The sequence below is a fragment of the Carcharodon carcharias genome, chromosome 11 (genome assembly GCF_017639515.1).
Source record: "Carcharodon carcharias isolate sCarCar2 chromosome 11, sCarCar2.pri, whole genome shotgun sequence".
NCBI classification, from domain to species: domain Eukaryota; kingdom Metazoa; phylum Chordata; class Chondrichthyes; order Lamniformes; family Lamnidae; genus Carcharodon; species Carcharodon carcharias.
Window position 1 is genome coordinate 86,519,563 of NC_054477.1, and position 25,552 is coordinate 86,545,114.

The 25,552-nt window shown below is 39.9% G+C and overlaps 1 protein-coding gene across 2 annotated transcripts in view; it reads left to right on the forward strand.

Moving 5' to 3' along the window:
* tmem135 (transmembrane protein 135) overlaps positions 1-25,552 on the forward strand; it is a 471,653-nt gene that overhangs the window by 191,572 nt on the left and 254,529 nt on the right. For both annotated transcript variants that reach the window (XM_041199702.1, XM_041199703.1), the window contains exon 5: positions 11,823-11,888. In XM_041199702.1, coding sequence (XP_041055636.1) covers positions 11,823-11,888 — 66 coding nt within the window. The remainder of the gene's footprint in view (positions 1-11,822; positions 11,889-25,552) is intronic.

The window sequence follows — 25,552 nt, forward strand, 5'->3', positions numbered from 1 at the left end:
ATAGTTGTAGTGTACTCTGCCCTGAATAAAGTGGCATCTCAGAGAGGACTTGAAGTGGCAGAATGGTGGAGAGCACCTGGCGTCCTTGGAGGAGGAAGCACAGGAACATTGGTACCTGCAGTTATAGACTTGCATGCCCAAGAAACCTGTGCCATTCAGGCACACTTCAGCTGAGCAAACTCCCATCTGCCCCTCAGAAACAAACTTGCTTGATTGAAACTGGCGTTTAGCCATTACTTTCTTTCTAAGCCTTACATTCTTATCAGTGAGTCTTTGACCATTCACTGGCATTTACCTGTCCCAGGTCAATGTGGTATGGAGCACAAGTGATGTCATGACAATTATCAGGTTGCACATAATCATATCTTGATTTAAATAAACAACCCTTGTGACAAAAATAGTGCAATAAGCACCCAAATGAATTCCTTTGCGCAGCTAAGACCGTTTCTGTATTGTCTTTCTCTTAATTGAATGCAGTGCTATCCTTGTGACTTCCACAAAGCTAGAAGCATGCTGCTCATTCTCCTGCTCTTACACATGTGGCAGATGTCCTCTGGGTTGTAGAACCCGTGGGGGTCCTGCCAAAGGATCCACAGCTCCACTTCCCTTGTACATGGGCAATTTTGGTTATGGGGACAGGATGCAGCATTTGTGACTGTATCAGGGGAGCCGAGGGCAAGGGCTATGACCTGGGGTGCCTTGGGAGGAGCCACCACCATAAATCCTGTCATCCTCTTCCCCCTCAGTTGCTGCAACTGTGTTGACATTCAGCCATCAGGCCAATTCTTTGATCAATGGTTTGCAAAGTTGCTGCCATAGTGTACAGGCCATCGGCGTGAACCATCAGCCACTTGTTGACCTGCTGTGTATGACTCTCCATGTGGTTGGCCATTCTTTCAATGGAGGTGGTCATCAACACAAATGCCTGAGACGACACAGCACACATGATGGAAATAGACTCCTCCATCTTCAGTGCAAAGATGTGCTCTATATTTCATAAGTTTGACAAATGTGCACACATTTCCTTTTGCTGTTCCTCCAGTACCCATTTGGCATATGATGCCTGAACTTCAACATCTGTATCTGGTTGAGCAGAGCTGGAGGTGGCCTCAGGCTGCTGATGTGAATTTTCTATAGCTGATCCTGCTTCCAGCTGCTCACATGTAATGTTCTCCTCATCATGTGATACGATATCTACCTGTGATGCTGAACCTACTGAAGTGTGTGTTGCTGCATTGGGTTGAGAGTGTGCATGAGGCATGCAAAGGCGCTTCCCTAGAGTGATGCTCCTCTTCTGAGGACTCCACTGTCTCCTCCTTCATCTCCTCGTGTGGTTCTGATAATGGACCTGTGGAAGAAGTAGTACAAGTGTTACTGCTGAACTTAGTTGAAATGTGGTTCCAGCTTAGCATGGTGCAGATCTTTGTTAATGTATTGACAACGTCAATTCAACATGAGTGACACTTCAGCTCTAAGTGGCAGCATGATATCTAAAGTTTTCGCCAGGTCTCAGTGCCATCACATCTCTCCATCGCCAACCACCTGCCAATCTCCAGGGTAGTCTCCTCCATCGCCAGCAGGATGACTATGAAAGCAGCTCCACCCTCCACTTCTCTGTCTTTCCTGGTAGTTCTGAGCTGTATTTTCCTGCAATGAGAAAAGGCAGAGAGTTAGGACAGTGAGGTGTTGAGTGATTGCTAAGGATAATTGCTAAAGAGTGAGAGAGTGATGGCTGCCAGCTGAGAGTTGCAAGGCACTCACCCTGCCGGACCTCGGAAGGCCATTGAAACATTTATGTTACTGGATCCACGTCCTCTGCACCACAATCCAATTACTCACCACCTCTTCTTGCTGTCCTCTGTAAAGAGGACTTCTCTGCCTGCCCTGACTGCTTTTAGCATTTCCTCCAGGGAACCAAGGGGTTGCCTTTCCTTGCCTTCCTTCCATTTCCTCCTGTTTTCTACCTCATACTAAGTGAATCATACCACACAGTACTGCTGCTGGGGTCCCTTTAAGCAGAGATCTTTCACTTCTGTTGAAGATGCGTTACTCCACATACTCCCCCATAATTGGATAGCCAACCCAGAGGTAGGCTGTTAATTGATTTGCTCTGGAAAAGGGCCATTGGAAGGCGTGCTCATTGGACTGTCAGGCTAGTGACCTGGAAATAGACTCGCCGTGGCTCCAGAGACGAAGGTGCTATGATTCAGTCCTCTGTCTCTGTAATCCTTACATCCTTGTAGCCTTAGAACCCTCTGAGACATCTGCACTCCTCCACTTCTGGCCTCTTGAGCACCCCAAATTTTAATTGCTGCACCGTTGGCAGCCCTGCCTTCAGCTGTTAAGACCCTTAGCTCTGGAAATCTCTCCCTAAACTCCCCTGTCTCTCTATCCCCTTTTCTCCTTTAAGGCACTCTTTAAAAACCTGCCTTTCTCACCAAACTTTTGGTTTTCTGCTCTAATATCTTCTGATGTGGCTTAGTGTCAAATTCTATTTGATAATGCTCCTGCGAAACATCTTGGAATGTTTGACTTCGTTAACAATGCTATAGAAATCCAAGTTGTTGTTGAATGAAGGTTAATCACTGTGCCTGAATTGCTGCACACAATCAAATCTCTATGCTTCTATTCTGTATAGGCTCTCTTTCCAATTCATCTTCTGATACGATTTGTCCCAGACAGCGTTAACTGTTCTGTTCACCTCATTACAAGTAGGTTTTAACAAAAGACTTCTCTTTTTGTTGACAATGCAGCTCAAGTACAAAGATAGTTGGTGTTTATTTGCTGTGTTGGTATAGAATTACTTCAAGGCTGAAGTATAGGTTTGCATTTGCATGACAGAATCAAAAAATTGGTAAATAAAGTATAGGCAAAGAAAATTGTGAATACTCAGGTGGTGCTGTTGTAGAATTATTTTGCCATCCTCTTTCAAAATCAATGATTTTACTTAATTGTAAACAGTCACATAAAATGAAATTTCTGAAGGTTGCATGACCTAGAATTATGGATGATCATGTAATTTGCAATGTGCAGGAAAGTTTTATTGCTTATTCATTTGCTTGCTTATTTCTACACCTCAGAATTTTGTTTTGCCAATTGCTTCGACCTAATGAAGTTATTACAGCCGTTAGAAGCTTATCCTTTGTCAGTTTGTAATGGGTCCAGGTGGCCTCTTCTCTCTTTCTTTTCAGAAAGGAAGCTATACTTGTTGTGTTAATCTTCTTAGTGACACAGAACACATCAAGTGTGCAGTTTCTATCAAGAATCTGTGGTACCAACCTTTCAAGGGCTGCAGATTCGCCTTGTATTTGAATGGCTTTGACATGTGGTGTGGTTGTTTAAGTACCAGTGTATTAAAAAGATCCCTTGCTTATACAGAAAGAGAAGCCCACACATCAGTGATTCTCAATAGAAAAAAGAAGCTTAACTGGATTCACAGACTATTCTGTTTGGTTGAAACATCCTTAAAAATGTTGGTGGGAAGACTGATGAAAGAAAGCAATTCCAAGGAACATAAAAGCTTGGATAACATATTCTCTCCCCTTTTCTGTTGCAGAGGGTGTGTAGGAGAAATAGAGCTTGAAGTTGCTTTGGGTGTTGGATAATTTAAGCAAATTCACATCAGTCCCATTAAGATTAGGTGCCATTGTACAAGGAGTGTTCTGCGCTCAGACAGGTGTATAATTACTTATGTTATGTTACTTAGATTCACGAGAAAACAATTGTTGTTCTGTTTTCAGTTGCTGCATTTACTTGGTGTGAGCCCTATTTATATCCCATTTGTTTTTAGTTGCAAGGTTGCCTATGTCATAGTTACTCTTAAGGAGAACCGACAAATCTGGGAATTTTACCTTAAAGATATAGTCATGCTTTTTGTGACCCCTTGAGCTGTGTGTTAACTTCTAAAGAGCTACAATGAGAATACTTACTTTACAATAAATTTTAATCTAAGTATCAATCATTTCACCCTATTTTCTCCCCTTTTCTTCAATCTTGCACTGTTGTTTGGGCCATCCTATGGACATCTTTGTGAAAATCATTCAAAAATTAGCTGATGATCCCTTCTTGGTGAGGCCGAAGTATGATTGTCTGCTGGTCAAGATTTGTACCTTTAATTGGGTTCTGCTAACGGTCACATTTGTAGGTATCATTCTGTATCTAAATTGAGAACATTTTAACTTATGTTATGATGCAGAATAAATTTGTTAATTTAGATATGTGCAAAATTACAACAATGTACAGTTAGTTGTTACCTAAATTCATTCCAGAGAAGTTAGCTGTTAAATGGTCAGAAAATCAGTTGTTCAACATGACAGCATAATTGTGGGCAAATGAATTATATAACAAGAAAAAAAAAGTTCTGAGGTCCTAAAGCAATTTTGGTTGTTTATAACAACAAATACGTGAAGCACTGTACTTTTTAACTTAAGGAGTTGAACCATGACTGGTTCTCTGCATTGTTCAAAACTTTGAACTGTTCTCTCACCCCCTCCTCCACCTTAATTTTGTTTCAAGAAGCCAAACCTAGCAAACACAGGTTGCAAGTTGAAGCAGGAAAGCTGACAAACATTTAGAAATCCAGCATATGATGTAATGGTACAAAGAAATGGTACAAAGAAATGGCTTAGGCCATAATTTTAGTGCAGTGTTTAGTTTTCAGTGGCTCATTAAGGTTCTTGCAGCTTGTGTGGTTGAGAGTAGGGGCTGTTGGGTGGATGAGCAAATGGTCCATGGCACCTCGGTGCAGAAATCATTTAAGTGGGGGGCGTTAATAGGAATATAGTGGTAACAGGGAACAGTATAGTCAGGGAGATAACCACATTTCTCTGTAGCTGAGTGAGAGTCCAGAAAGCTGTGTTGCCTGCCTGGTGTCAGGGTTTGGGGCATCTGCTGTGGGCTGGAGAAGAAATTGCAGTGGGAAGAAGCAGTCGCCATGATTCCATGGGTACCAACAACATAGATGTGACTAGGATAGAATTCCTGCTTAGGAATTTTGAGCAGCTAGGGGCTAAATTAAGAAGCAGAAGTACAAAGGTAATGATCTCTGGATTATTATCTGAGCCAGGAGTAAATTGGCATAGGGTGGATAAAATTAGGGAATTAAATGTGTGGCTCAAAGATTGGTGTGGGAGAAATGGGTTTCAATTCATGGGGCACTGGCACCAATGCTGGGGAAAGTGGGAGCTGTACCGATGGGATGGTCTTCACCTGAACCATGCTGGGACTGGTGTTCAAATGCGTCTTATAACTCTGGCAGTAGAGAGGGCTTTAACCTAAATAGCAGAGGGGGGAGGGTCAGGGAGAAGTGTGGTAAATTAAAGGGAAAGGGCAAGGCAGTAGGTCAGGATAGCGACGTGGGTAATGGTAACCAGAATGTGGCAGGAAGAGACAGAGCATGCAAACTTTAAAGTGCACCAGCAGATAAGGATAGAGGCAGAATTAAAGGCTCCGTATCAAAATGCATGTAGCATTCGTAACAAAATAGATGAATTGTCAGCCCAAATAGAAACAAATGTGTATGACCTGATAGCCATTACAGAAGCGGTGTTGTGATGCGGCAGATGATGTGTGCCAGGTGTATCAAATCCATGAGGGAAATTTGATCACATGGTCGCGATTTTGCAAATTGTATTTTGTTTTGAGACGCATGCCTTGAACTCGGCAGTAATAAGTCTACCAAGAGATTTTTACAAAATGAAATTAAACATTTATTAACAAAAGAAAATATTTCAAGTACAATCATAGGCCTATGAATTATTACTATAATAACTCCTGAAACCCCTAATTAATCTGGCTCCCAATTACATCTTCTTTAAGGCAACAGTAAAAACAAATAGATTTAAACAGACCCAGGCAAAGCAACACAATACCCTTGACAATCAAGTTGAAAGTGAGTTTTCTCAGCTTCAATTCCTGTGGACAGCAACTTGATGCACAGAGGCTGGAGGCTTTTCACACTTGTGTTTGATCTGAGAATGCCTTCTCCTTCTGACACACCCTTTATACATGTTTCTCCCTTTTTAATGTAAATTCCATTGTCCCTATATGCCTTTGCAACTTTACTTTCTCATAATATAGATCTTTCATAGTACTAATCTTTACCAGTAACCGTTGGGGAAAAAAATAAAAGCACTGTTTGGCTTAGCTTCTTCTGGCTATTTGTAACAACTTGCCATCTCTTTGAAATTCAAACTAACCTAATTTATCTATAAATGCAAATTTTCTTTACACCTCACATTCTAAAACTTCAGCCATTATTACATATTTGGCATTTCAAACCTAGCTTCTATGTTGATAATTCAAAGCCTCCAGACCAGCTGTCTTCAATTCAATTATAAAACACACACACACTATCCAACTCCACTATTAACTCACTTATACAATAAATCACAATAATATTATGAGAATTATTATATTTTCATGATAGTGGCTGCAAGGTGACCAAGGCTGGGATCTGAATATTCAAGGCTTTTTGACATTTCAGAAAGTCAGGAAGCTAGGAAAAGGTGGTGCGGTAGCTCTGTTATTTAAGGATGACACTAGTGCAAAAGATCAAGATGTAAAATCTTGATGGGTAGAGATAAGAACTAGCAAAGGTAACAAGTCACTTGGAGGAGCAGTTTATAGGTCCCCTAATAGTCACTACACTGCACAATGGAGTATACATGGTTCATTAATGCCCTTCAGGGGAGGAAATCTGCCACCTTTACCCTCTCTGGCTTACATGTGACTCCAGGCCCACAGCAATGTGGCTGACTCTGAAAAGGCCTAGCAAACCGGTCAGCTCAAGGGCAATTAGGGACAGGCAATAAATGCTGGCTCTGCCGGTGACATCCATCTCCCATAAAAGCATAAAGAAAAACCAGGAAGAGATAATGGGCGTTTGTAAGAAAGGTACTGCAATAATCATGGGTTATTTTAATCTATATATCGATTGGATGAATCAGATTGACAAAGGTAGCTGGAAGATGAGTTCAGCGAATGTTTTTAGCTTGTTTTCTTTGCGCACCATGTTCTAGAGACAACCAGAAAGCAGGTTGGACCTGGTAATGTGCAATGAGACAGGATTAATTAATGACCTCATGGTAAAGGAGCCTCTAGGTAGCAGTGATCATAACATGATTGAATTTTGCATTCAGATTGAGGGTAAGAAACATGGATTTAAGACGTTTTAAACTTAAATAAAGGCAATTACAGATTGGAAAATAGCAAATGTTACTCTTTGATTCAAGAAAGGAAGGAGACAAAAAACTGGAAACTATAGGCCAATTAGCTTAACATCTGTTATAGGGAAAATGCTGGAATCTGTTATTAAGGAGGTTATAGATTGGCACTTAGAAAATCTCAATGTAATCAGGCAGAATCAACATGGTTTTGTGAAAAGGAAATTGATTTTGACTAATTTATTAGATTTTTTTGAGCAAGTAACAAGCAACATGGTTAAAGGGGAACCTGTAGATGTGGTATACTTGGATTTCCAAAAGGCATTTGATAAGGTACCACATCAGAGGTTAATATGCAAAATTAAGAGCTCATGGTGTTGGTGGTAACATTTTAGCATAGATAGAGGATTGGTTAATTAACAGGAAGCAGAGTATAAGGATAAATAGGTCTCAGAGATCATTGCTATGGCCTCAACTATTCACAATCCAAATCAATGACTAGGAGGAAGAGACCGAATGTATGGTTGCTAAATTTGCTGATGACACAATGTTAGGTAGGGCAGCAGTTGTGAAGAAGACAAAAAGAGTCTGCAATGGGATATATATAGGTTAACTGAGTGGCAGAAATTTAGCAGATGGAGTATAATGCGGGAAAATGTGAACTTGTCCACTTTGGCAGGAAGAGTAGTAAAGCAGCATATTATTTAAATAGAAGAGATTGCAGAACTCTGTAGAACGGAGGGATCTGGGTATCCTGGTACATGAATCACAAAAACTTTATAAGCAGGTACAGCAAGTAATTAGGAAGGCAAATGCAATATTGTCATTTATTGCAAGGGGAATGGAATATAAAAGTAGGAAATTTTGCTTCAGTTGAGACTGCATCTGGATTACTATGTACCATTTTGGTACGCGTGATATATTTGCATTAGAAGCAGTTCAGAGAAGGCTCACTCGACTGATTTCTGGGTTGAAGGGGTTATCTTATGAGGAAAGGTTGGACAAGTTGGGCCTGTACCCATTGGAGTTCATGAGGATGAGAAGTGATCTTATTGAAACAAATTAGATCCTAAGGGAACTTAACAGTGTTATGAATGATGTATAATTTTAAGAAAGGTAAAATGATATCAGTTTCATTTAGGTTGTTGGTTAAAAGGGGTTATAAGTTTAGTGATTGTGGTGGGGAAAAATGCCAAGTAGAAAAAACTTTACTGTTGCCAGCAACAGTGGTCAAGTGACACAGACACAGAGAAAAGACAAGGAAAAGAGTTCTGTGTGCCATAGAGAGGGGGCAGGAATTTTAAGTTCTCTGACAAGAAAGACTGGAAGGCTACTGGGGACAGTAATTGACTGAAGAGTCAGTTATAGAACTAAGTAAAGTGATCAGTTGAGCAGAGGTGCTACAGGATGACTGAGTTTAGGGAACTAATTTGTTTGCTGTGCAGTTGAAGAAACAATGAGTTTGGAGTGCGTTTTTTGGTTGTCTCGAGGAGAGATCTGAGTTGGGTGAAAAGCATTGAGCGAATGCTCAGGAATCCTCCGGTAGAAAACTGTTTCCAGCCATGGCAATCCCATTCGAGAAGCCTTTGTGCCAAGCTAGTAGTGACTCATCACTGGTTTATTTGTCTAAAGATATTGCTGGAGTAAAGGAATAGTGTGAATTTGAAGCATTGTCTTGTGTTTGTATTGAGACCTTTTCATCCTTTGTGCCTGGTGTAATATAGTTCATTTTTCCTGTTTAATAAATATTGTATTCTTTTTGTTAAAAGTTCATCAGACTCCTGTGAATTTGTTCAGTAATTTTCCTCCACAGTTTCTAATAAAAAGTTAGGACCTATCAAGCCAAGTCACTCTGGGATCTGACTTGTCCAGTATTAACAGCAGGTGGGAGTGTAACAACAGTGTTGATGCTGAGAGGATGTTTCCCATTATGGGGAAGACTAGAACAAGGGAACACAGTTTAAAAATAAGGGCTCTCCCATTTTAAGATGGTGATGAAGATACATTTTTTCACTGAGGGTTGTCAGCCTGTGGGATACTCTTCCCCAGAGAACAGTGGAGGCAGCGTCATTGAGTATTTTAAAGGATGAGTTAGATAGATTCTTGATTGCCAAGGGGCTCAAAGGTTATAGGGGATAGGCAGGGAAGTAGAGTTGAGATCAGTTGTGATCTAATTAAATGGCTGAGCGGGCTTGAGGGGCCAAGTAGCCTATTCCTGGTCCTAATTCATATGTTTGTATTATAGAAGGAACATTTAAGCCATAAGCTGAATGGGAAAGATATTTGGGCTATTTTTACTGAAGCACAGAAGGCTCAAGAAAGATTTTTCACATATTGCCCCAGAGTTTCCAGTTGTACTAAAGGCAAATATATCAGTGGTCACCATTATTACAGGCTAAAACTGACAGCAACTTCTGGCATCTGCATATGCACAGTTTAATTTGGAGATCCAGAATTTGCTGTCAGGGATAACCTGCCCCTGCACAGGTGTGCTGTTGCAGTGTTTGATAATGGAATCAGCATAGAAACGACTATTAAGGTAAGGACTTAAACTAATTACCCATTATTGCATTCTCACTGTAAGGGCCAACTAAAAAGTTAAGCCTTGTTCTATCAGGCGTAACTCAAGTTTTAATGGTGTATTAAGTCATTATTACTGCTGAACAACTTCACTGGCTCTGTACATATAGAGTGTCACTCCCTCAGAAAAAAATGCAGATTTTCTTTAGAACTAAAAATTATTTTAAAAAGTTTGTATTTTGCTATTTAAGTTTCTACCTTTTTCCCATGCTTCTGGCTTGTGACAACCTTTGACCGAGAAGCCGTAAAGTAAAACAAATTTGACATTTGTTTTGAAGGTCTGTGAAATCTGTAATTGTTTTTAAGAATTTTGAAAAGCACTTTTAAGAGTTTGCATCAATTGTTAAGGGTTCAATTGTAATTTTCTTGGATAATAAGAAACACTGATCCATGTGACTTGGCGGCTCTCGATCTGGAAGCAGTACCAACAGGCAGGCAGCTAAGAAAGAAGCCATGTGGCTGGCAGATGGAATGGAGAACTGCAGACGCAAATGAGAGTGACAAGCAGAAGAGCTCGAAGGTGAAAGCGATCGGTGCACAGATGGAGACACAAAGAGAAAACAGATAGAGACAGAGAATTCTTATGAGGAGAAGAAGCAAATCACTCTAAGGAAGAGGTCACTTTTTCTGTTTGGCAGAAAAGGTGGCAGGAGTTCATGGAGGTACTGTGTGAGCCAGCCAAAAAGGCCTAAAACCTAGAAAGCTGTGTGAATAGCTCAGTGATGCACAAGAACTGTGTGTTTTGCCCAGAAGTGTCCAAACCGTGAACTGGGGTGTTATTGTTTGGTCGGTTGAAAAGGAACTCTGGACTTTCGTGACACTGGGAGAGAGGCATCATTGGAGTGTGCTTTGCTGTTGATAATCGTACCCTTGAGACTCGAAAGTGAAAACATTTGTCGACAGGGCTCCTGATCTACCCTGCGTGAATAAAGAACAGCTAACTGTGTAGTACCACGTTTTTGTGGGGAGTGATGCAAGTGCTTGTGACTATGTTAGATGTATCTTTGTTGTACTGACTATTTAAAGTGAAATGTTTCTTTTTACCTGATGTATCGTTTGCTTGTTAATTCAGGTGTAATTTATGCTGGGTCTGATTTGTATTAAAGCAAAGCTACAAAAAGTGGAATCTTGTTGGTAATTTCCTCTTTGGCACTCATTTAGTAAATTTAGTTATTTTGGTTTCTGCATGGGGTTTATAACAGTCTCAATCTTTATTTTGCTTTCTGTGTAATGATTTAAATGTGATTTATAATCCCAGATTTTTACTTCCAGTTTTGTTTGTGAGAATTTTTTAATCCAATTGGTTGATCAGCCTCATTGCTGCCTTCCCTGTTCCTTGGTGCCACAGATCCTTTCTAGATGCATGAAATTCAAACTGACATTGGAATAGAAAGTCTGCACTCTTGAGTCCACTAAAACTTTGTAGGAAGCTTTTTTCAAGATTAAAGCCAAGCACCTACGCTTCGCAAAATCTGGGCTATTATAAAAATGAAGTGAATAGGGAAATACTGTTTCCTTAGGTTGAAAAGTCAATAATGAGGTGTGGTCAATTTAAAATCAGGAGAGTGGGGAGATGTTAAGAGTGCTTTCTTTATGAAGAAGATTGTTGAAGCGTGGAATACTTTTCCATGGGGAGTTATTGTGGCAGAGATATTTGCATCTTTTGAGGGTTAAATGGATAAATATTTGAGACAGAAGAAGATTACAGAGTTATGAGGAGTGCGCAACACAATTGTTAACATTAGGGGACAGGAATCTATTTAATGTATTATGAAATTTAATTTATATTATAAAATAAGAGATTTCTGGAAAGTGTGCACAGCTGAAGGCAGGGGAAATTTTGAAACTTTCCAAATCTGGTTTATCCCTCGCCTACTGAATAGCATGAGAATTGTTTTTTAATGTTTCATCTTTTAAGGATAGATGGATCCACAACATGAGAATTTTAAGAGGTTTGTTTCTAAGATGTAATATAAGTGCCTGCTATTGAAAAATTGCTCAATGCCATGAGTAATATTTTAAAATGGTACCCATTAAACAAATACATTTATGTATTCTTAAAATTGTCTTTCTTTACAGGCAACTGAGAGTATATTTCGAATGGCCGTAACAAGGGGTCTTATCACACCAGTTAAACATGGAGAGGTAAGAATTTATTAGAATATCTGCTTTTTATCATTGAAAATTAAAATTGAATTATTTTCATCTACCAAAGATGTTGCACCATTGACTGAGATAAATTATAAGGCTAAACTCAAAGTAGGTCAAACAAATAGCCTTTGATTTTTATGGAGGGGCAGGGGAATGTTAATATGATTGTGGCAACAATTTGGGAGTGTCAATTTGATTTTCAAGATTTTAACACTTACCTGACCTTTTTCTGCTTGATGGGGGTGGGTATTCAAATCGAGGCCATGGCATCCTCCAGCCAGTAAAGTGTTGCAGACTTTTGTGTGGTCATTTTATGTACCTAGTTAATCTGCATGTGCAAGCATATCTTTTAATTCAATTCTATATGATCAAAAGGACTTTGGTTCCCAAAGAGAGCAATGAGTATGAGGTGTATCGAAAATCCGGCAGGCAGTAAATAGATGTAGCCAAATTTTATGGCCAAAATTGAGTCAGAGTGCAAAACATTTCTGTAAAAAATGTTATTGTGGCTGGTATTTCCCAGAGTGAATGCAATTAGGTATTAGTCTTTCCTTAATCCTGAGCTTTGCACTATGCAGTCTCTGAATGACATATGTACAAGATGGACATGAAAAAGTTTAATTTTATTTATCAATAAACATCATCAAAGTACAAAGAATGGGTGGATTGACAGCCATCTGTAGGGAGTGGCATCAGAACTGGTTGTAGTACAAAATAAGGCAGAAGGATTTAGCTAAGCTGGAGCTACCATGGTATGGTATATGATTAGCTGCAAAGATCAGAAGGAAGGAAATATATGAACTTTTGGCCCAACTTACGTTAGTGACTGAGGATGGGGAAATGTGCTCACATGTTGTACAGAGCATATACTGTTCTGAAATCTGAAAACCAGAACTTGGCTATCAAAAAAATATCATTAGTGATCAGACCTGAATGCAGTATTCAAGGTGTGGCCCTATGAGAGCAGCTTCAGCATAATGACCTGGACTTAAAAACAGTACTGACTTGATTGGACAAGTCAATGTTGAATCTCCTGTCATTTTTCAGATTTCTTTCAGTATCTCCTACACAATTCATCTCTATTCATTTAATAATATGTTTACTTTTTAGCCTCTGGCTCAGGGATGACATTCTTGCCTCTATTCAGAAGGTCATGGGTTCAAGCCCTACTGCACATAATCTACTTGAGCGCAGTACTGAGGGAAAGATATGTTGTCTGAGGTGCTGTCGTTTAGATGAAATGTAAAACTGAGGTCCTGTGTGCCTGGTCCAGGATGTCAAAAAATTCGATAGCATTAGTCGAGGAAATAGTGATTAAAGGTTTAAAAAAAAGTGTGGGTGTGTGTGAGCATTTGTGGTAGTAATATGATTAGGTGCATGGTTCAGATAAAACATTGGTTTAAAAAAACACAGTGGCATCAGATTGGAATAAAACCAAAATTAGGAAGATGGGTAGTGAGCTAACTTGACTGAGGCGGAGAAAGGAATTGTCACGCAGGACTGTAGACCAAAAATGGGACCTTCAGAAATGAGGATTGTGCTTCTCAAACCTGATACGATTCTTTTGAGAGGGTGGCATATTACAGATGGAGCAAATGCAACAGATGTAGTGTATTCAGATTTCAGAAAACCTTTTACAAAGTGTCACACAGAAAATTGGTGAAGAGTTAGGGGGAAGGTAGGAAATTAGATCTAAAACCTGATTAGAAAGGAGGAAATAGAGAGTAGAAGTCAAGGGTAGATTCAGAAATATGCCAAACGTACAAAATAATGTTTAAAAAATTGGGGTGGCTTTCATTAGAACAGAGGAGATTATGGAGTGATTTTAAGGCAGGTTTAAAAATGAAGGGATGGGACAGTGAAGACAGAAACAGCCTCTTGCCAGTGACTGAGCAGCCCAAACTGAGGCAATGTAGATGGATGATTAAATGTAATAAATTTAAGACAATGAGCGGGAGTTTTTTTTTTCATAGAATGTATGATGCTGAGGAATTCAGTCTTGGAGCTAGGGATTGAAGCAGAAACCATGTCAACATTTAAGAATAGGTTATATAGTGGTCGAAGGAAAAGGGAATAAAGTGCTATGGTAACAGGGTAGGCACATAGGATCAGGACCATTGTTTGTGTGGTGGGTAAGCATCTATACGGATTGGTTAGGGTTTAAAGTCTTGTTTTGTTGTAATTCTTTAAAACTACCCCCTCCCCCAGCTGACCCAGAAAGCAAAATAGAATATGCAAAATTAACCAATTTGCCTTACTTTTCTGAATCCCAATCCTTCATATTGATCAGGGCCCCAGTACTGACCCATGGACATTCAGTCAGTACATCCTCACAACATGTCACTAGTCCCCTAACTACTACCAGCTTCTTTATCGCTTTCCGACAATTCTTGGTTCACCTTGAAATGCTATTTTATCTCGTGTAGCAACTGTTCATGTGGAGCTTTATCAAACACTATTTGGAACTCTGGAAATACTTTAGCATTGGGCTTTTCCCTTCAGTTGTCAAGGAAGGTGAGGCAAAATTTGCCCCTTCTGAAATAAAAAGCTGGAAATGCAGGTCAGGCATCATCTATGGAGAGAGAAACAGAGTTAATGGGTGTGTCTAGTGGCAATGTGGGGGAATGGGTACCAAAAACAGGAAGGAAATCCTGTTGTACGGGCTCCACAACATGTCCCTGCCTGCAAAGAATTATGCAGGAGTCAGGGTGATGGTGGGAATGGTTACCCACCTGGCGACAACAGGTAGCCAGTTAAGCCCTTGAGAGCTTAATGAAGGGCATTCTCCTGATGCTGACTGGATTTTCCAGCCAGTGTACGAGAGAAATGGTGGCATCCTCCTAGCAAGAGTCCAAGTAGATATCAGAGCCAGAAGACACTGCTCCAAAAATTGATCGCAACTACAACAATGCCTGTTACTGTGACGGGCTTTCGTCCACATATCCAATGGCCCTGATCCTTTTGGCTGACTTATTTATCTCTTTTGTTGCCAGCAACTGGGAATAGAGGTGCCTTTATGACTCTCTACATGCTTAAACAGTGCCTACTTCTGATGATGGGACTGCCAACCTCTGACTGCTGGACGGCCTCATTTCGGCCCTCCAGACTCTGGATTCTGTCTGCTGTCCTTACTTGGAAGGGTCTCCCAGAGGCAGACACTTAATTGGTCACCGCCTCCAAAATTGCCCTCTCAGCCCTAGTGCCTGCATTTATGGGTTGCCAACCTGCAATTCATCCCGCTGGCGGGGTCAGGCCCTGGGAATGAAAATCCTGCCTGATGTTTCAGGTTAATGACCTTTCATCATTTGCCCTCCCTGAAATAGGGTGACTGTTTCTTATTTTCATATTGATTCCCTTCAAATTCCTTCTAGTTACTGGTTCAATTATCTGTTGGCAATATCAGACTAATCTGTAGGTTTCTTTTATAATCTCTCTCGAAAAGCAGTATCATGTTAGCTTGTTTCCAATCCAGTGGGACCTTCCCTGTTGTCATTAATTGCTTCATGGTGATTGTTGACACTTCATTTTGGATTTAGCATCCATATTAGAGTGGTTTAATAAGTGACTCATTATATCTGAATGTTTCTGCACTGAGAACATGAATAAATCCATGGAAAGTTATACAAGTCCAAACTGATTTTCATCAATTAATATTTCTTTTTTTCAATTGAATTCAATTGTTTTGCAATTAAATAATTCAACCATACAGTTTCCGGTTCAGATTGTCAGTCAGAACTGTAAATATTATTGGCAGCTCCATCTGAGGAACTACTGCATACCTTGACACAAGAGATTTTGAAGACATAATTCAGAAGTCACTTTTAACTTATCGTTATGTACACTGATTAGTAAATTGCCTAAAGAATTGAATTGGAAAATTACAATCTCAAATGCTTACATTTCATAGAGACAATTAAGCAAGGTAAACAGGACCGTGCAGAATTCTATACAATCTTTCAAGAGCAAGTTTAGCAGAGGATCATGCTCTGTTTTTAGCTATCTTTTCCTACACACTTCAACTAACATCGTCCTAAAGAAAACAAAATTAGTTTCAGAAGAAAAGATTACTAATATTTTCATTATTTTGTTAGAAAAGATTATTGCCCTGTTAAAACAATTTATGACCCTGTGTATTTTAAATAGTGAACTCTAATTATGAAACCATGCAAGATGATTAATTCAAATGGAATCATTTGTAATTAAAATACACATTAATTACAGATTCTAGTGCCTAATTTGAAGCTTGTGATAACAGGTTAGTTGGTTAGACTTTACTGACAATTTGCAGTTCATGTTGCAAGACAACTGTTGCGAAATTCTCAAAAGTTTGGAGTCCAATTGCTGTGTTTGCTTCAGCATTACACAGAAAGTATCTGAAGATGTCTGCATGGCTCATTGATAGAGAAGATGGTTTTGAAGAACATCTTACAGTTCTCTGGCAGATGTGAATTACTTCATCATGTTTAAACGCAAACTTAAAACTGAAGATCAATGCAAACTTGTGTTTTTTAGACATTTATTGATAACAAATGCTATAATGTGCTGATATCGGTAATAATAGGTTGATAGTGGATTTTAATTGATACAAATCAGCAGCTGTATATTCAGATGACCATCTTGATCTAGACATGGTAGAGTGAAAGATGAGCATTAATGAGGTTAGTCACAGCAATGCCAATATCTCTATCTTATCCAGCTGAAAAGCTGCATATGTTAATGCTTTTAGAATGCAGAAATATTAATGTTAAACAATTTATTCTTTAATCTAAATCATCTTTATACCTTGTTCTTAAAATAGTTGTTATTACATTCACTTAAAGCCACCTGCAGTCGCATGTTAACTATTGTATAGAAAATGATACCAGTTTTGCTATGCCCACCTTTGCAATGCAGATCTTAAACATTTATAAAACCTTCAAATTAAAAAAAACAAATGCCTGCATATTGAAAGTTTGTGTTGGTATTTTGATATTCTGTATTTATTATATACACAACAGTTTAAGTAAGAGCAGGGTTTTTAAAAATAAGACTATGGCTATCACTTACATTGTGTTTGCTGACAATAGAAGATCTCATTCCATTGATAAACATTGTAATGTTATCTACATATTTTGCCACACCAAAAAGAAATATGCTTAAAAAATATGATATGCTGACAGTTTCTGTAAGTACTTTTTTTTATGTTATGTATTTTTATAATGTCCCACTTCATCAATGTTACATTGATTCTATTAACAGTAGCTAAGACCTGCATATTTCTGCAGTAGTAGATTAGTACTTAAATTATTTCTGTATTACGTTAAGGGCACCTTATAAATGTTTTTGAGACATTAAAAAATGTAAACTACTTTAAATTAAAACAACTCTTGAAATATTTATACTGCTACTGCTGGAACATTCCCATTAGACAGGTTTTTAAGAATCTTCCATAAAAGTGTCAGTTTATGGAATATGAAGTGAACTTGTTGCATGCATGACTGTATCGCTATTTAACTCAATAGTTGACCAAAAAAAAATCTGTGACTAGATTTTGTAATCTGCTATGGATGCACGGTGTCAGCAGTGAACAAATGATGTTAGCCATTCATTACACTTACTGTTGCTCACAAACCTTGGCTGGTGTTTTGCAACGCACTACAACTTACTGTGATTAGAAAGCCATTTTGGTGCAGTGCTCTCTGGAGGGGAACCGGGACCTGTGTGAACAGGGCAAGCAACTCGGCACAAAACCAAAATCGTGTGGATGCCTGAAATCTGAAGTAAAAGCAGAAAATGCACAGATGATGCCAAACCTGCTGAGTATATGTTGCCAGACCTGCTGAGTGTTCCTAAGCAACAATGTATCCCCTTAATCAGACTGAAGAATTGTTCCTTAAGTGTTGCTGAAAAAAGAGAGATGTCAAAATTTTTTGTCTTGCACTCATCAGGACACTTTGCAAAAATACCAACATAAGGGGAAAACAACAATTTATAATGTATGTGAAGAGAGTGCTGATTGGTTGGCAAGTGGACTCTGCACCAGTGATGGTGACTGACAATTAACTGCCAAGCATTGTTTGAAATTTAAACCAGGCAGCTTGACACAGATTGGTCACGGCATTGCCCCGAGGAATGAGTAGGCAAATGGCTGTCACTTATTTTGTTTCGTTGAAACAGGCACAATGTGTGTACTGTTCTTTCCACATAGACAGTGAAGGACTCCTTCACATTTGCAAAGGCCAGACAGGACTTGCATATCGAAAGCAACACTGTGTCCATGTGCTCTTTTGAGATTGCTAACCTAATCACCAATGTTCCACTTAAGGAAGCCATAGATATTTGCGCTGTAGCACTATATCATGGTGATCTAGACTCACCACCATTGCGTGAATCAGTATTCATTGGACTTATGGACTTGGCAACTTGTGCAGTTGAGTTCAGTTTTAATGACACACGTATGCCCAAATGGATGGTGTTGCCATGGGATCCCCTCTAGGCCCAACTCTAGCAAGCATCTTTGTTGGGTTCTGTGAGAACCATGTCTTTGATGGAATGGCACCTAGCCTCCTGCTCTCGTATATTTCCAATATGTGGATGAAACATTTACTATATTTAAATGCAAGTAATAATTTCCTTACATGTCTTAGTGGGCTCCATCCTGCGCTCAAATGCACCTTTTGAAATGGAGCAGTTAAATGAACTCCCCTTCCATGATTTGCTAGTTGAGAAATCTGCCAGGGGGTACTCTACCTCAGTCTACCGCAAGCCTACCTTCACTGGTCAATGTACACATTGGGATTCTTACAGTTCCACATGCTATAAGATTAGTTTTAGTGGCAACCATGTAAATAGAGCCTGAGCCATTTGCTCAGCATGCAAGCTTGATGCTGAAATACGGCGCATCAAAGGTATCCTGCAGGATAATGGTTACCCTGATTAGATCATTTCGCGCTGTATATCACGCACATTCATGAACGGGCCTAAGGCCGTCATTTTCGACCCTGAAAAGTGCCCGGTCTACCTCTTATTACCCTGGAAGAGCAGGGTATCTCAAAAATTTGAGCAACAGGTGAAGCTAGCTGTTTCACACTGATACTATGCAATAGCAACAAGAGTGGTATTCGCCACTAACAGATGCTGCCATCAAGCCAAAAAGACGCCTGCCTATCACACAAATGAATAATGTGGTATATGAATCTCTGTGCCAGTATGATGCTAGGTATGTGGGCCACATGTCCCAAAGACTGGTGGGTCATATCAAACAGCATGTCCCAGCTGCTGTTTGCAACGGGCAAGGTGCAAACCATACCCAGCCAGCCTGTGCTTGCAAAACTCGAAACACAGTGTCCAACATCTGTTGTGATTCTGCGATTGGAAACATTTACTAAATAGTCCTCAGTGTGCTCAGAATTATGCTGACAACCAATTTAAGATTGTCAGTCAGGCTCTCACAAGGTGGTGCATTTGTGTGTTCTGGAAGCTACAAATATTAATACACAGAGCCCTGTTCTTTGCGGACAGAAATAACATTTACACACATTGTGCCTCTTTCAGCAGATTCTTAAAGCTGGAGGGAGGGTCAATAGGAGGCCCACCAGCACTGATTGAGATGCAATGTGCATTACAGGCAAGGGAGAGCGAGAGTGCATCTCTATCTTGAGGCACCCTCTCAGCACTTTTAAAATAGTTTAAATAAAAAATGGTTACCAATGGCGGACCACCATTGTGGAGGATGAGCCCCTCCAAAAAGCGGCTTGTGGCCGCGTAAGTGGGTAGGGGGAGCCTCAAAGTGATATTGGAGCAGTGGACTCCCCTATCTGTTGCCAGGAGGCTGCCTCCAGGCATCTGCCATGCTTTTGATGCCACATGGGGCCCTCAGGCCAACTGGAAAGTTCCTGTTGGCTTCTGATCATTGGCCTTAATTGGCATGTTAATTGACTGAACAAGCTACCTTGCCTGCATGCCTCTGTTTTTGCCCACATATCAGGGCCAAGATCTTGCCCTATTAGTTAGAATAGTGAGTTGAATGCCAATATACCGAAATTGAAATAAAGAGAAGGAAAGAAACATGGGATTAAGTTGGAGAGAAAAGAGAAAGAAAAAATTACATTTAAATGTATTATGTTTCAGCTGTTCAATAGTAATTAAAATATGACTGAATGAGACTTCACACTTTTAATTTTCTGTTCCAGAGAGATTGTTTGACAATAATTAAGACTTACACGCCATTAAAAATCTACCCACACTGGAATGGACAAGCCGTAACTTTTTCTGACATATTTAGTGGATACCTGTCACACAAGTATAGCAACTTCACAGATGAATTTCAATGCTGAGTGTCTTTGTGAGTTTCTGGTGTAGCAAAACATCTTAAAGTTGCTGGTCAACTCACAGCAATTTCCTGATTTCCATGTTTGGTTGTGTCTGCAATCATGAGATGTCGTGGTCCAATTTTCACTTTAATTACATATATGCTATTATTTTAGCTGCTTAATTATGTTCTGATATTTGTCCGAGGAGGAAACAAGAGAACTGTTAAAAATAGTAAATAAAAATAATTTGTTTCAGTAATACTGGTAATAGGAATACTAAATATAATTGGACAAAGTTTTAATGGTGAGATAATTTGTCACTGCTCTTTAATGTGGACTCCATTACCTTCAGGTGACCATGGATACTATTATGATGACCTCATCACACTACTGTCTGTTTTGTGTGCCCTTGAGGCTGTGGACTTTGGGTTTATTTCAGCAGCCAGCAGTGCGTCACACCAGTCTCTCTGTTTGTAAATGTAATTAGGTCACTCATATCTGTTCTGCAATATCGCATAGCTGTGCAAAATCAGAAAAATTGGCTAAATCATTGCTGACATGATATGCAGGTCATTATGATTTAAGTAGTGGGTGAAGAATGGTGCATAGATTATTTAAAATCTTTCTGTATGATATCATTATGATGGTTAAGTAAGACGTTACACAAGATTTAAATTAGTTCCTTTGTTTTATATATTATGAGAAAATTCAGTTTAAGAGTCCAAATAGAAAAGTGTCTCAGTTCAATTTGCTTCATGTATTATTGTAGCTGAGTAATATGTCTTTCATGCTGTGCAAACAGATTAATCTTTTCTGGCTGCTAGAGCTAATTATTTGCCAAAGGAGCCATCATGCACCATTGTCCTAAACTGATTTAAATGCAGCAGTTCTCTATGTTTTTGTATTTGAATCACTGGGGATGGGTGGGGATGGTGGTGGTGGTTGGGGTGGGTGCAGAGACCTTGAGTTATAATTTAACAGTAATCTTCTAATGCATATTTAAATAAATTAAGGGCAGTTGTTGGTTCAGAATTGACTAATCATATCTTAGAATATAGTGGTATGCAAATTTATATTACTCACACAAAGGCCATCTGGATGAAACAACACAATAGAATCATTAAGGCGCAGAGAGGGAGGAAATTCATCCTTTGGTACAATGGGGTCGTTGCAGATCCAGTGAAGGATTGTATGATCGCCCCACTACAAGACAGTACAAAGACATTTTCAGAAAAATTGGGCCACAGGTCCATGCTGAGCTACCAACCCAAAATTCATTGTGTTACTTCCTGATCTGAGTCAAACTTGAAGACTAGGGCACAGTGTGAGGCTTAATGCTTTTCTAAATCAGGAAGCAATGACATTATAGTGTAAGTCACACTTGTGATTTTTTTTTTAGCAAACTAACAATGGTAGGGGCACTTGTTTTCCTTCTTAACTGGTGTTGATATCTGAAAGAAGCCAATAATAAAGAAACAAAGTACTGACTCATTTTTAAAGATAAAAGGCACTGTTGGTAATTTCTAAATATTGAAACTAAATAATTGTATAGACTGAGCGCTGTTGATTTTATGACATGCAAAGGTAGACCTTCTTCATGGTAAAATGGCATGCTCTGGAGCTTGTGTGCATTTGTTTTCCATTGTGTACAGTAATTGGAATAGATATTTGGATCAATGAACTACAGAGTTATTCAATAGCATGAACAACTATTATGATTAATATCTAAGAAATAAAATTTGATTTAATTCCCTTCCATATTTAAAACTGAACTTAAATCAAACCTTATCTTTTCCAGTTATGTCTGCAGCTCCATTAGACCTGATTTTAATTACTTCAGTGTATCTGTAGTTGCTGCTTTGCTGAGAAAGTAGCATGTAGAATTCACAACTTTTGTGCATTAAGAATATGTACTGAACAACATGAATATATTGTATGTTGTATTATATCATGTGTCATGCCTCTCATCACAAAATCTTCCTTAATTATTGTTGATTGACACTTACCTTTTCAGAACGTGAAAGTGATCCGATGCGTGAAATTTAAGGCATCAGCAATTAGAGGGTTTCTTGTAGTAATACGTTGGTTCTTATTTTCAGGCAGTGTCTCCAGAGCTTGTGCCCCACTAGCTCGGAATACTGGTGAGTTTGCCAGATAGCCATCTGAAAGATTAAAAGTTCTGTAGTTGCTTTGTGCAAAGGGAATTTAAATTACGGTATGAAGGTATACCAAGAGCAACTCCAAGATGAGTTTAATGAAGCTGTAATTGATTTTACTTGATTTGTATTACTAAATTTGAACCCATAATTCTAATGCTGTGTGAGTATGCCTTATGTATCTCTTGTCTGTCTCTATATATCTATTTGTGTCCCTCACTTGCTCTAATTTGTGCTTTCTCTCTTCTCCACATCCTTCACCACCTCCCATCCTACCCCTTGTGTGCATGTGACATTGCTAATAGCCAGTGAAAATGAAGCCCAGGGCCTAAATTCAGTCCTGATGATGCCCAGCATTTAGTTGTCACTTTTGTAGGTAATAAAAATGTAAACATTTTTAGATCTTAGTTCTATCTTGTTACACCTTTTAAATGCATAATTCCTGTTGCAAATCTTCATAATTGCTTTTAATTTTGGACTAACTTCCAAATATCCTTTAGTTGTCAAAGCACTGTAATCTATCTAAATGCAAGCCATTGAATTTGTAAAGCAATGTATGCTTCATCTGATCCATTAAATCTTTGCATGCAGGTAGTATTAACATTTTATAAAACATTTAATTGTGGCAATGTTCACCATCTATTCTGAGTATCCCCTTTTCAGCTCTGCAATTCAGAGGGTGTTGAGTGGGGTGTAGTAGTAGATTGGAAATCAGGAAATTTGGACTGTACTGGCAGCTTGAGGGCTGGTGTATCACACTGTTACATGAACCGCTGATTTGATAGTAAGTCTGTCCCTTGTCACATCTCACCAAGATCCTCCCATGCCCCACAAGTATGTGACACCATATGGCTCTTCAACAGGCTGAAACTGTTATGAGTATGATTGGCTAAATTCGGGTGCTGTAGCTGATTTGGTATATGAACAAATAGATTGGAAACTCACTTTTGGCTGCTGTGCCATAATGCAGTATTTGTTGCCTGTTGGTACTGGAACCATAGTGCAACAGTTGACAAGATTTGGGGAATAAAAGTAATTATTTTTTCAAATCCTTCCTACTGGATGATACGCACCAAATAGTCCAGCCATTCAGAGGGGGAGGTTGTGGCGTAGTGGTATTGTCACTGGTCTAGTAATCCAGGGACCCAGGGTAATGCTCTGGGAACCTAGGTTTGAATTCCACTACAGCAGGTGGTGGAATTTGAATTCAATGAATATTTGGAATTTAAAAAAAAACATTGTTGTAATGTCCTTCAGGGAAAGAAATCTGTGGGGGAAGGACTGAGGATGGTAAGGGCACAGAATGTACTCTGGGTGGGGGACTTCAATGTCCATTATCAAGGGTGACTTAGTAGCACCACTACTGACTGAGCAGACCAAGTCCTAAAGGACATAGCTGCTAGACTGGGTCTGCAACAGAAGAACATACTCGAGGATGAGAGGGAAAAACATACTTGACGAGATCCTCACCAATCTGCGTGCCGTGTGACAGATGCATCCGTCCATGACGGCATCGGTAGGAGTGGCCACTGCACAGTCTTTGTAGTGACGCAGTCCCATCTTCACATTGAGGATACCCTCCATCATTTAATTGTGTGGCACTACCACCGTGTCAAATGGGATAGATTTTGAAAGATCTAGCAAGTCAAGACTGGGTGACCATGAAGGCTGTGGGCCATCAGCTGCAGCAGAATTGTACTCACCACAATCTGTAACCTCATGGCCCAGCATATCCCCCACTCTACCATTACCACCAAGCGAGGGGATCAACCCTGGTTCAATGAAGAGTGTAGGAGGGCATGCCAGGAGCAGCACCACACATAGCTAAAAATGAGGTGTTAGCCTGCTGAAGCTACAACACAGGACTTCTTGTGTACCAAACAGCATAAGCAGCAAACAATAGACAGAGTTAAGTGATTCCACAATCAATGGATCAGATCTAAGCCCTGCAGTCCTGCCACTTCCAGTCGTGAATGGTGATGGACAATTAGACAACTGAACAGAGGAGGAGGATCCACAAATATCTCCATCCTCAGCGATGGGCGTGCCTAGCACATCAGTACAAGAGATAAGGCTCAAGCACTCGCAACAATCTTCAGCCAGAAGTGCCGACTTGATGATCCATCTCAGCCTTCTCAGGTGGTCCCCAGCGTCACAGATACCAGTCTTCAACCAATTTGATTCACTCTACATACCAAGATACGCTGAAGGCACAGGATACTGCAAAGGCTACGAGCCCTGACAATATTGCGGCAATAGTACAGAAGACTTGTGCTTCAGAACTTGCCGCACCCCTAACCAAGCTGTCCCTGTATGGCTACAACACTGGCATCAACCCAGCAATGTGGAAAATTGTCCAGGTTTGTCCTGTACACAAAAAGCAGGACAAATGCAACTGAACCAATTACTGCCCCATAGCCTACTCTCCATTGTCAGTAAAGTGATGGAAGGTGCCATCAACATTTTTATCAATACTTGGTTAGCAATAACTTGCTCACTGACGCAGGGTTTGGGTTCCGTCAGGGCCACTCAGCTCCTGACCTCATTACGGTTTTTGTTCAAATATGGACAAAAGAGCTGAACCCCAGAGGTGAGGTGAGAGTGAGTGTCCTTGACATCAAGTCCGCATTTGACAGAGTGTGGCATCAAGGAGCCCTAACAAAACTGGAGTCAATGAGAATCAGGGAGAAAACTCTACACTCGTTGGAGTCATACCTAGCACAAAGGAGGACATTTGTGATTCGACGTATATCATCTCAGTTCCATGACATCACTACAGGAGTTCCTCAGGATAGTATCTCGGCCCAACCATCTTCAACTGCTTCATCAATGACTTTCCTTCCATCTTAAGGTCAGAAGTAGGGATGTTTGTTAATGGTTACACAATATTCAGCACCATTCGCAACTTCTCAGATACTGAAGTGGTCCTTGTCCAAATGCAGCAAGACCAGGACAATATCCAGGCTGGGCTGAGAAGTGGCAAGTAACATTCATGTCACACCAATGCCAGGCAATGATCATCCCCAACAAGGGAGAATCACCCCTTGATATTCAATGGCATTACCATCGCTGAATGCCCCACCATCAACATCCTGGGGGTTACTATTGCCCAGAAACTGAACTGGACTAGCCATATAATACTGTGCTTACAAGAGCAGGTAGGTCAAAGGCTAGGAATCCTGCAGTAAGTGACTCACCTCCTGACCCCCCA